Source organism: Toxorhynchites rutilus, chromosome 1 (assembly GCF_029784135.1).
Source record: "Toxorhynchites rutilus septentrionalis strain SRP chromosome 1, ASM2978413v1, whole genome shotgun sequence".
NCBI lineage: Eukaryota > Metazoa > Arthropoda > Insecta > Diptera > Culicidae > Toxorhynchites > Toxorhynchites rutilus.
In genome coordinates this window covers 182,406,610-182,419,629 of record NC_073744.1, presented here as the reverse complement: position 1 = coordinate 182,419,629, position 13,020 = coordinate 182,406,610, and the positions used below count along the sequence as shown (strand labels likewise).

Genomic DNA, 13,020 nt, shown 5'->3' with positions numbered 1-13,020 from the left:
AAAAAGCGAAGAATGTTAAATGCATTTAGCGTATCTGCAAATGAAATATTTCAATTTATTTTCGTTCGCCATTTTACAATTTGTGTTTCTCCGCCAGCCACACTGCTGGTGGCATCCAACAGGGAGGATATGGAAAAGGCAGCAATTTCCGTGCCTCGCACAACCCGATCCTTATTTAATTTTTTTTTTTTGTGCGATTCCGCATAACTTTCTGCCGACGCTTTTTTCCGCCTCATTTTCCGCTCCGTTCCAGGCTCCTAGATACCAGGCGATGTTCCGGGCCTGCATTACGAGGATATGCAAGGAAAAAATAATTATCTCACATTCATCTATTTGGAGCACTGTTTTTTTTTCCTATTTCCCCCCACGAAGGTGTCAATTTTCGCTGAATGTAAGCCCCGGCAGCGGTTTTTGCCCCAATGGGTGGTAAATGTGAGCAGTGTTCAAATGGGTAACATGTCCGAGGTGTGCGAATGACTAATTGAATTCGGAGCTGGTGGTTGCTCCAAATGGAAGCACTGGACACTCGGAAGTAAATGGTTGAGGATGATTGACTGAGTGGGCAAATTGTTGTTCGCTTATAATCGACAAGCGAGACTAATGGAGTTGGAAAAAGTATGAATCGCTGAAGCTGGCAGAGATCAACACGATTACAGCGAGTCATCCGGAGTGAACACATTGTGGGATGTTTCTCTATTTTATGTCATCAACGTGGTTGGGTTTGATATTCGAATAAGAGGATGTGTTTAACAGCATAGCTACAAACAATCACCTTTGTCAGCTTCTCCATATCCGCAAAATATATTTTTCAGGAATTTATTTAAAAAAACAATTCACAGCAAAAAAATAATAATAGCTCCGTCGGACTTTCTTTCTTTAACATAAGTTTAAAAGGTGTGTTTAAGCAGTAACAAACAAGTGAAACGCAACAAATGAAACGAATCCATGTTTTGAATGATGAATATCCTTCTGATGCAGAGGCATTCAAAACGAGCACCCAACTTACGTCTGGCCGCTACAGGTACAATTTTCATATACCAATGACATTACAAAACCAATCTAAGTAGCTAAGTATTGTCATCATATCCAAGTAGAAAAAGGAAGCTTCCCAAAGCCCTTTTCAAGCCCTCGAAGGGAAGCGATATTTAAATTTTTCCTCAAACGGCTTTTTTCAAGGCTAGAGGCGGATGGACTTTTAGGTTTAAAACCTCTGTAATCCAAATTCTACTAAGGAATTGATTCACAAATTTCGTTTCATTCTAAAATAATATCCGAAACAATTTGGACAAGTCAATCTCTACCGTAGATAATTTTCGACCGACAAGAGAGAACCCAATTTCGACAGACGCGTATGTTCTATAAGTCAGGCAAAAATAGAAAAGTTTATAATAAACACAAAAAGCACAAAGTAAGAACAAGTTGAAGTATACGGGAATCAGTTATAGAAATTTCATTGTATTGAATCAAATACATTAAAATATTTTTTTGCGTAGAACTACGTCCTTTACCAAAGGTGCAAAGAAGAAAAAACATGTCACATTTTAGCTGTTTGTTGAAACCGAATTATGATGATTTCGTTTCAGTTTTTCTAATTGAATCGAAAATGTTCTAATTTTTTTTTTTGGATGTCGTAAATGGTAGCAATTGATGAAAACTGGAAGCGTTACCATTTCCCAAACAGTTGTTCTCCGTATTTGTGTGCTTATCTACCCACGCGGTCAATAACGAGCAACTTATGCATCGGTGAGGCACAATTTTTCCTTTCCACTACGGGTCAGCGTAATTCGGTCGCTCGAAATGCAAATGCAGTGAACAAGCAGGACAGCATGTAAACGGACACTGTGGTCAACTTATTTACACACGTTAGAGTGTAAAAGCGGAGCACTTGCGATTTCTATTGCACTCATGTAGGCTGCGGGTGCTTTCGTAGCCGCATGCATCGCCAAATGTGTTTCCCTAACATAGACTATGAAGTGTAGCAGCCCAATAGAATGGTCATTGACAATCATACACGAGAGTTTGTTTAAGTTTTCTCGAAAAAGGTTAAAGTCTCTGTACTTTATCACAGCTACTACTACTGTTACAACTTACTATTTCACAGTCTCGCTCTTGCCAGCGAGCAATCAATATGCTTCCTTAATGAAAATGTCACACACAGCTGAGAATGAAATCGCCGAATCTGATAAAAATTTATATTGATTCCATTACGTTTCTTTTTTCAAACTTTCAACTTTGTAAAAATGCGCAGGGTCCTTTCACATACGGGATTTTATATTCATGAACAAGCATTTTGGTTTTAATTGCTTTCGAATGTTCTCGGCTGAAACCATTACAAACTTACGCTAGGGAGAATTTTTTCAAATTTTGCATAACTTGTTTCGTAATTTCATATTGGTTCGTTTTATTATATGAGAGATGTCGCTGTTAGTTTGAGAATCATTCATTGCAGATATTGTTTTTTTTGTTGGCACCGTGCGGGTTTGTGTTACTACAATTAAAGTAAGGAAATAATTTTTGATAAGCAATACATCTATCCATCTTAGGCACAGTCGGCTATTTTTATACTTGATGAAATATACTAAATCAATACTCATTATAATTTATAACCCTAAACTATCATATTATACGTTGAGGCTATTTCGAATCTATTTCGATTGCAGGAATATATTAAAGATATAACAGATGAGCTAATTTTTATTAAATCTAAAAAAATAGAGTAAAAAAATGGAGTCCGGGAAAGATGTATTTCCTAAATTCATTAATTTTAATCATTTATGATTAATTAATTTATGAGATATAAAAGCAATCATCAAATATGATACAAGTCTCTGCATATAACATGATAGTCTAGGATTATGAATTATAATGAACATATAGATAATGTGTGCTAAAGTCGTTATAAATCAATGTAGGCGCATGGTAGACACTGCGTGTGACACTGATGGTACGTACGGCGAACCAGGTTACGACCACCGATGATCCAGAACTTCTGGCGAATCGTGGCGAGCATCAGCTGGGGACCAGCATGCAGCAGCATATGGTGATAGTATTTGACTATTAGAGTGGATAACAGATGCTTCGACGAGAGGACAATCGGAAATTTCACATCTTCGGACACGGCGGCATTGCCGAGTCTCCCACCGACTCGGATGACACCTTCCTTGTCGACTTTCGGTTTCAACCACTTTAATGGTGACGATATAGGAATGCGTTCCCCGCAGAAAATATCCGGAAACGATTCGTGCTGAGCTAGTCGACAGAGCGCAATGTCTGCTTCACGGAAGTCGGTAGTGGTCAAGGTCTCGAACGGTTCGATGGCGGTCTTCTTGGTGGAGGCCTTCAAGGTACGGAAATATCGCATCCAGTATGCAATACATCGACGGAGCTTGCTGAAGCAGGAGTACCGATAGAACAAAGTATCGGAAAACCTTGAGTCGACAGTTGCTACCATGGCTACCATGCGTTTGGCCTCTGACATCCAACGGGGATCGAGCGATGGCATCTCGTTAACAGGCCACTCAAATGGTGGAAGGGATAACCAGTCCGGACCGTTCCACCACAGGGAATTTTGCTTGAGGTCAATCGGATTGACACCACGGGAAAGTGGATCAGCAGGATTGGAATTTCCAGAAACGTGGTTCCAGTGACAGGATTCAGAAGCTTCTTGGATCATGGCCACCCGATTAGCTACGAAGGGTTTCCATCGGGATGGCGAGAAATCCAACCAGTGTAGGACAGTAGACGAATCTGTCCAACAGTAAACTTCAGCGGATTTTTGGATGGAGTGCATTACTTTCTTGAAAAGATTGGATGCCAACACTGCACCACATAGCTCCAGACGTGCGATTGTTTGTGGTTTGGCCAACGGTGCTACCTTGGACTTAGATGTCAGCAACTGAACATGGACTATCCCAGCGGATTCCGAACGCACATAACAGCATGCTCCATACGCCTTCTGTGAGGCATCGGAAAATAAATGGAGCTGGAATGAGATTGCGTTGGCTACAGATACACAACGTGGAATTCGAAGAGTGGCGATAGTATCTAGCGTTTCGTGGAACTCCTTCCACATGGATTGCAAGCGAGGAGGAAGAGGACGATCACACTCATAGGAATCTCCGGCTTCAGTTTTCAACGCCCATAGTCGCTGCATAAAAAGTTTAGCGATGACTATGGTTGGTCCCACTAAGCCAAGTGGGTCGAAGATTTGCGCCACGTACGACATAACCTTTCGCTTAGTCAAAACGGGTGCTGGAAGTGGAAGCTGAACCTTAAAGCTCATCATGTCTGGTTTTGGCTCCCATATGAGCCCGAGAGTGGAAACGGATTGATCGTTGTGAAGGTCATGGTACGGCGTGAACGCTAGATCGTCTTCGGGAATGTCTGCTAGAACACCAGATGAATTTGATGCCCACTTCTTGAGCGGAAAGCCTGCCGCTGCAAACATGGCAGATATTTCTTGGCGGATGTGGATGGCGGATTCAACAGTGTCGGCACCAGACAGGAAATCATCCACGTAAAAATCCTTCTGGGCTACCGCGGCTGCGGCTGGATAGGTCTTACTTGCGTCCTGCCCGATCTGCTGGAGGGTGCGAGTCGCTAAGAACGGAGACGACCCGAAACCGTACGTTACTGTCTGCAGTTCGTACGTAGCAATCGGTTGATTTGGGCTGGAACGCCAAAGGATGAGCTGGTATCGACGGAATGGCTGATGCAGCAGGATCTGCCGGTACATTTTTTCCACGTCGGCGACGAACGCAATTCGGTGGATGCGGAATCGGATGTGGATCGACAGTAGATCCTCTTTAACGACTGGTCCAACTAGCTGTAAGTCGTTCACGGAGAATCCAGACGACGTCTTGCACGACGCGTCGAACACGACACGAACTTTCGTGGTGGAGCTGGATGTCTTGAACACCGGATGGTGTGGGAGGTAGCAGTGTGGCTTGGTTTCGTCTACAGGATCCACGAGTTTCTTCATGTGGTTTAGGCGTTCGTATTCTTCCATGAATCGACAGTAGGCATCTTTGGTGGTTGGATCTCGCTCTAATCTTTTTTCGAGGTTCATGAAGCGGCGCTCGGCGATTGAACGGGATTCACCGAGAGTGACGAGCGGATCGCGGGTGAGTGGCAAGGAGACAACGTAACGACCCGACGAATCGCGAGTGGTGGTAGTGGTATACAGTTCTTCACAGAGATTTTCTTCAACTGTTAACTTGGAGCACGGTTTAACGGCTTCTACCTCCCAGAACTTCTGGAGTGCTTGTTCCAGGTTACGGTCCACAGTAGTGAGGTGACAAACACGTGGTGCTTCGGATGACTGGATGGCTACCTTTCCGGAAACAGTCCATCCGAACAAGGTCTCGACGAATACAGGCTGCCCTTCACCGCAGGGAATCTTGACACCAGTGTGTAAAGTCTGCTTCATTTAATATTGGAACACAAACAATTGCGTGTAGTTCAGTCATTTATTAACGAATTCATAATTTGTTTTTCATACAAATGTAGCATTTTCTTTACTCTTTCATAAAAAAAAATTTAAAAAATTATTCATTGCTGTTTCGAAGAAATTCTCGTACTTTTCCCGTAATACGGCACATTAGGCGGCGCACACCCTTTTCGTCCACCGTTTTGGCGATTTGATTCCACCAGTTCTTCATTTGAGTCATGTTCCTAACAAGTTTTCCCTTTGCCTTAAGCCTCCGCTTCGTGATTGCCCAGTATTTCTCTATCGGCCGGAACTTGTGGCAGTTTGGGGGGTTGAGGTCCTTCGGTATTACGCTGACCCCGTTCGTTGCGTACCATTCCAAAACCGTTTTGCTGTAATGGCAGCTGGCGAGGTCCGGCCAAAACATTACTGGACGGTCGTGGGCACGAATAAACGGCAGAATCCGTTTCTGTAGGCACTCTTTTTTGTAGACTTCTGATGTCATTGTCTTGTCAGTGAGAAAGACTTTGGTTTTCTATCCACAGCTGCATATCCCCTGCCAAATCATGTACTTGCGGGCGAATTTATCCGCAAACACGAACTTAAATTTTGCAGGTACATCCCCCCGAGCCGTCGCCAAATAAAATTTTTGACCTGGGATTTGCCCAAAGTCCGCCTTCACGTAGGTCTCATCGTCCATCAGAATACATCCGTCGAACTTGGTCAGCACTTGGTCGTACAGCTTTCGAGCACGGATTCTGGCCACATTGTTCTGCTTCGGCGTCCGATTTGGCTGTTTGCTGGCTCGGAATGACCTTATTACTTCCCGGAGATGAATTCGTCGCACCGTACTGTGAGCGGCCTGGAACTTATTGGCCAAATCGCGGTCTGAAAGATTGGGATTCCTCTTGACGGCCTTGATGACTTTCCCACGCAGTTCCCGGTCGACAGTTCCACTCCGACGCTTCGAATGCGGCTTCCGAGCCGTCGTCAATGTTTCCTTGTACTGCTTGATAACACGCCATACGGTATTTCTGGGCATTTTAAGCTGTTTAGCTAGCTTAGATGCCGACAACAATGGATTTTCAAGAAAACTTTGCACAATTTTATCTCTCCGTTCGGCTTCCATGGCGGTTGTTTACAAAATGCTATCGTTTGGTGTTATGACATAAATACATGGTGAAAGGTAATGAATTTCCCGACACGTGGGTGAAAAAAGTTTCCAAATCCGTCCACTAGGAGCGCCACAATGAGCAAAAGAATTTGTTCCAATATTAAATGAAGCAGACTTTAGGTCATGGTAGACTTCCCCACCGACAATCATGTCAATGTCGGCTGGAATGTGGAAACGTGGATCGGCTAACGGAACTTCTGGGAATCTCCAAGAGGAAACATTAATCGGTGTAGTTGGCAGACAAACTGAGGGTTTCTTTAGGATGAGGAAATCGAGAGTGGTACTGTATGAAATCAACTTCGACTTAATCGTAGCAGTCAACTTGCGTTTGATCTGCTTCGATGCTTCACCGATTTCAGACACGGCAATGTCTACTTTTGTGCGACGGAGGTTGAGTAAATTTGCCAAACTCTTTGTAATGAAGCTACACATTGAACCAGAGTCTAGTAGTGCACGAGCAGAGTGCTCTTTTCCATTCTGATCCACAACAAGAAGGTTAACTGTTTCCAACAAAACAGTGGATTTTTCGGACTGCACCGATAGACTCACTTGGTGATTTGGATTGGCTGATCCTGGGGTTTCGACGACGGTCGACGTGGAAGCAGTTCCAGCATAGACGTTTCTGGGATACAAGTTCTCGGCGTTGGCGAACGGACATTTTGGAGAATGTTGGATATTGGAACAGGAGATGGTTCTCTGGACATGCAATACAGTACGGAGCGGAATTCTTGATTTCAGTCGTGGCGGAATTAGATACCATCTTGAATGGCTTCTTCTGGATCGGTGTGGGACCGGCCACCTTGGTTTATCCGGGTTGAGTGGAGCGGTGTTGCAGATCGGAGACGACAGAATTCAACATTCGGACCCGCTGATAAAGGAAATCGATCAACTCCTCGTAAGTGACATTATCAGCGCTACTCGTTTTTTCTTCCCAGGATCGGAGGGTTGTTGAATCCAGCTTGTAGCTTAGCAGATTAATCAACGGGGTATCCCAGTGGATGACTGGTTCGTTCAGTTTCGCTAAGGCCTTCACATGCCTTTGGTAGTCATCAACCAGGTTATGCAAATCTTGAGGAGACTCTCTCTTGAGGGACGGGAGGTCATACAGAGCTCGAAATAGTTGACGCTTCAGATAACGCTTGTTGTCGTATCGTTTTAGCAAAGCGTCCCATGTTAGAGAATAATTGTCCGCACTTATATCGGTCGATTCGAATGGCTTGTGTGCTTCTTCTTCCAATGACTGTAAGAGGTATTGCAGCTTCGCTACTGTCGGAATGTCCGCGTTGGAATGGACCATGGAGGTGAACGTATCACGAAAGGAAAGCCAGCTGGACAAATCTCCGTCGAATTTCGGTAGACCAATCTTGGGTAAGCGTAGGTGGAATCCCGCTTGAGAAGCATGATTATTTGCCGTGAAGGATGCATTCAATGCTGATTGGTTGGGATCAGTGGACCGTTTCATCAGTAGGAACCCTTTGGCCGAACAGTATCGCGCTTCGAATGCTTCTCGCTCTTGCAGATGAAGGTCCAAAAACTCGCTATAGACTCTGTCCAGCGCCTCAACACGGATGGGGATTTGGTACACGTCATCTTGATTGTCGAAATTCTTGATAAACCCCTCGACGGAATCACGAACGACGAGCAATGCCTTGCGCTTCATCAGGCATTCGGCCAACTTCTTTTCTGGTTTGGTGGACATCTCGATTACTATCACCACTTCACTACCACCACAGATCGAATGCGGAAAAACAAGATTCGGAAGAACGTTACGTAAATCGGATTACGGACTCCTTCCCGACGCGTCGTACCGTCTTCTACACGGCGCAATTATCGGAAAATGACACAAATCGTACGAATAAATCCTTCCCGTCACGGTGTGCCACTTTCTACACGAACGAATAACCCTTGAATGATACGTAAAATGAACGTTAAAGTCTTTCTTGACACAGACGTACCAATCACACGACTCAACTTTCCACTCACCACCACCAAATATAAAGGTAAACGAAACTTCAATTCACTAAATGTATTTTATTTTCAAATCAGCTTTTTTTTCTTCTTGGAACTTCTCCAGTTGCACACACCGTTGCTTCGCCAACGCCAACGGGTCGAGAAATCTGCTTACTGTCTAGCCTATTCACTGTGCGCGTCCAAAATGGCTTCGAAAGGCTTGGCTTTGATCATCCACACAAGTTATTGACCTCAACTGCAGGTCAATCAACTGCCAGCGCATGGAAGAAATACGAAATGGTGTACTCACCACACCTGCCTTTCTGGTCGGGGGTACCTTCGATCCGGTTCGAAGGACCAAATGGTGGGGCTTACCCGTTCCTTATCGAAGGATTTTCCACCGGCGATAAACGACGGCCCAGAAGACGCGTTGTAATGGCGGAATACACCGACGCTGACTATCCGTTGGATCCGTTGACTCCAACGATGAGTTGCTCGGCCACTTGTTCACCGCAAGTTGTGCTTGATGCACTTCTGTTGCACTGGAAACCACTGATTCCAGGAGGTTCGGTTCACTAAAATTATTCTCGTGACCACTAAATTTCCGTCTAAGTTTTATTACACGACTGAACAATAAAACGAATCATGAGGAACGACTTCACACTCCAATGATAATTTTCGTACTGACCTATTCTTAACAATAGTTTCCTATCCTAGCCTATATATACAGTGTCCACTACTAGTGGACATCGAACGGAATTGTTCTCTCTTCGCTTTATCTCTTAGATATAAATTCTAGGGTGATCCCTTTAGATCGGGTCATCATAGATTTAGATATAAATTTTAGGTAACTAAATTAATTAGAAAATAAGTTCAAATAGATTTAAGCGCATTTAGTATTAAGTTAAGATATTTTGGTTAAGATAGATTAAGTAATTAATGCATGACAATATTCATCAGACGCGAAGAGTGAAAACATGTTAAGTATGTAAAATCATAGCTCAAAAACGATTAAAATAACATCTCTGAATTTTTGGATGCGAAAAGAGCTAAGCTTTCAAGAAAAAATACAAAAAATATATAGCGCCCAAGATTTGCAAGTGTAATGAAGCTCATTGGCATTAGTTTGATATGTCGATTATCTAAGTCGGGTTTCATATTTTGCGATAAGGAACAAAACTGACAATATTCACCAAAATCTGAGAACCACTATATCGGTTAGGCATGGAATGACTGTATTATACATTTCTCGTTTTAAATTATAGAGACTTTAAATGTTTAAGCTCATTCGTCTCTAGAGAGTACACCTCGAGGAACATCCTGCAAAACGGTGATTCCCGCGATAAAATACTCCATGGAAAATCTCAGTTAAATTGGACCACATTTATTAGTGTCGTTAAAACGTCAAAGTTTGAGGTTTTAGAAAATCGTGAAAGCAATCAAGGGAGGAAAATCATCTCGAAATTCATCTCGAATTTCGTCAAAAATCGACTTTTTGGAGCTTGGTCTCCAAACTGGCCGTTGGCAGCACCATCTCAGATAGTAGTGAAACGTTGTGGGTGTAAAGACATAGGTCATTTAAGCAATTTTGCATACTTGAAATATTCGAAAAAGAAAAAAATCTAGCTTAAAAACTATGATACCTACAAAGTTCTTGTCAAAGGATGAAATGTATGAAATTATTTAAATTGTCACAAAAAATATCAAAAAAATTTCGCTGACAAAAAGTTATTCTAAATATTAAAATTCGTTTTTCTCAAAAACGTATTTTTTAAAAATTCCCAAAAATATAAATATGAAAAGTCCTTATGATTTCCAATAAGTCGTCCATACATCGGAAGATGAGCACTTTTACAGGGAAAAAGTTTTTCTAACAACAACTTCTTCATGTTTTCTTTGAAAAAAGCACAACTAATCCTAATTTTGATTAAAGTTAAGATAGCGATATAATATATTCAACAAAGTTTTAGATCTTATTAAAATATGACCTTTTGTCGAAGACATCAACTTTCTATCTTTTATAGTTTTTTGGAATATAAGTCATTTTTTATGAAGACTCCTAAAAAAATGTTTATGCTCGTAACATTTTTTGTGTGTAAATTCTCACGTTTGACGTGTTCTTGACATAGTAAAGTTAGCAGAGCATGTAAAATGCGATAATTTATACATAAAAATGTAACGAATTGAACATTAATATCATTTTTTAAATCAAAAACATGGAAAAGTTGTTGTTCGAAAAACTTTTTCCATATAAATGTGCCCATCTTCCGATGTATGGGTGACTTGTTGGAAATTTTAAGGGTTATTCCTATCTATTTTTTCAGAATTTTAAAAACACATGTTTTCGAGAAAAATTAATTTAAATTTTCAAAATATTTTTTTAATGAATTTTTATTCCGAAAAATTCTTTGATAATTTTTTATGAAAACCTAAATAATTTTCTACATTTTATTCTCTGACCAACATTTTGTAGATCTTATAGTATTCGATTGATGAAAAAAACTTACAGAAAAATCTATCAGGCCTACAAAATTTTAGTCAGAGAATGGAATGTAGGAAATTATTTTGGTTTTCATTAAAAATTATCAAAGAATTTTTTGGAAAAAAATTTCATTGAAAAAAAAATATTTTGAAAATTGAAATTCTTTTTTCTCGAAAGCATATGCTTTTAAAATTCTGAAAGAAATAGATATACATAGCTTTTAACATTTCCAACAAGTTTTCCATACATCGGACGATGGGCACATTTACATGGAAAACAGTTTTTCGAACAACAACTTTTTCATTTTTTTCTTTGAAAAAATACTATTAATATTCAATTCGTAATATTTCTATGTATAAATTAGCACATACTACATGCTCTGCTAACTTTTCTCTGTTTAGAAACATGTCAAGAACATGTCAAACGTGAGAATTTGCGCACAAAAAATGTTACGAGCAAAAACTTTTTTTTTTAGGAGTCTTCATACAAAAATGACTTCTATCCCAAAAACTATAAAAGATAGAAAGTTGATGTCTTCGACAAAAGTTCATATTTTAATAAGATCTAAAACTTTGTCGAATACAATAATTTTTTTTCAGCGTTTTTTTTCTAAATTTTGTTTGGTATTTTTTTTTGGCGAAAATTTAAACAATTTCCTACATTTCATCCTTTGACAAGAATTTTGAAGGTATCATAGTTTTTGAGTTATACCTTTTTGTAAAAAATTTAGAAAAAAAAATTTGGCTTTTTTCAAAAAGTAGTCTGATTAGTTTTCGAATATTTCTAGTGTGCAAAGTTGCTTAACTGACCCCTGTCTTTACACCCACAACGTTTCACTACTATCTGAGATGGTACTGCCAACTCCTAAGACGAGTTGGCATGAAATTCGTCATTATCAACAAGCATTAAAAAAATAAATAAAGGAAATTATTGAAATTACCATTGAAAATATCAAACAAAGTAAAAAAAAAATGTTTTAAAATTTTGAACTCCTTTTTCTCGAAAGCGGTTATTTTAAATTTGTTAAGAAATATATATATGAATAGCCCATACAATAACCAACAAGTTATGCATCGGAAAATGGCTACATCACAGGGAAAGAGTATACCTAACAACAACTTTATCATGTTTTCTTTGAAAAATTGTTTTACTCATAACATTTTTGTGGGTAAATCACCATACCATTTTTCGTTTTAAAAACTTTAACTGTCTTACACTGATGGACGCAAAAAAAAAGTCAACCCCCATTTGAAATCAAAGTGTTGGAACATATTAAAAGTTTTCTCAAACTTTTCGGTATTCCAGTCAATACTACGTAGAAGTAGGTAATTAGTAGACCATTTTGCCATTTCAGTATTGTTATTTATTTTTTAGAAAACCAAAAATTTCTTTTGTTCCTAAATAGGTATAGAAATAATCCAATAAGTCTTCGGTCATTATTATATATACCTCAACTCTCTTCGTTTTTTTTTGAAAACTTTTTATATGAAGTGGCAGATATCCAAAACTACAACTGTCATTATCATATGACTCATTTTAGCTGCAACTGACTTTTTAGGATGAATGAATTCATAATAATTAGCATAACATGTAGAATGTTGTCACGTTTGGAATGCAATGCTATAATGTAATTCGACTATTCGGCTCTTTATTTGTGAATACGAATCTGGAAGAACCTAAATGTGTGCAAATGCCAAATAATGGATGACATCCTAAGGAGAAATGAACACATGTTCACATAAAAACAATGACCGACGATCAATTTTTTCGTCTAAAGTGAATAGCCTTTAATAAGGAAATAAAAGTTTTCTGCAACAAATTTTTAATAGATTTTTTTTATTATAAAGATTTATTCTTCTATATTGATGAGATTTATGTGGATATTCATTTCAACTGAGAAGTCATTTCAACTTCTTAGGCGCAGATCCAAACCACCAATTTCAACCCTTTCGGACTAGAGACTATTTAGAAATTCAGACTATTTAG

General features: G+C 39.8%; 2 protein-coding genes across 2 annotated transcripts; both read right to left on the bottom strand.

The window, feature by feature from the left end:
• Window positions 1–2,896: 2,896 nt before the first annotated feature.
• LOC129761627 (uncharacterized) lies at window positions 2,897–5,428 on the bottom strand. Its single transcript, XM_055759363.1, has one exon. The coding sequence runs from the start codon at window positions 5,426–5,428 to the stop codon at window positions 2,897–2,899; it is 2,532 nt and encodes an 843-aa protein (XP_055615338.1).
• Window positions 5,429–7,407: 1,979 nt separating this feature from the next.
• Window positions 7,408–8,301, bottom strand: LOC129761626 (uncharacterized). Its single transcript, XM_055759362.1, has one exon. It carries the CDS (start codon window positions 8,299–8,301, stop codon window positions 7,408–7,410), a length of 894 nt encoding a protein of 297 aa, XP_055615337.1.
• Between the last annotated feature and the right edge of the window lie 4,719 nt (window positions 8,302–13,020).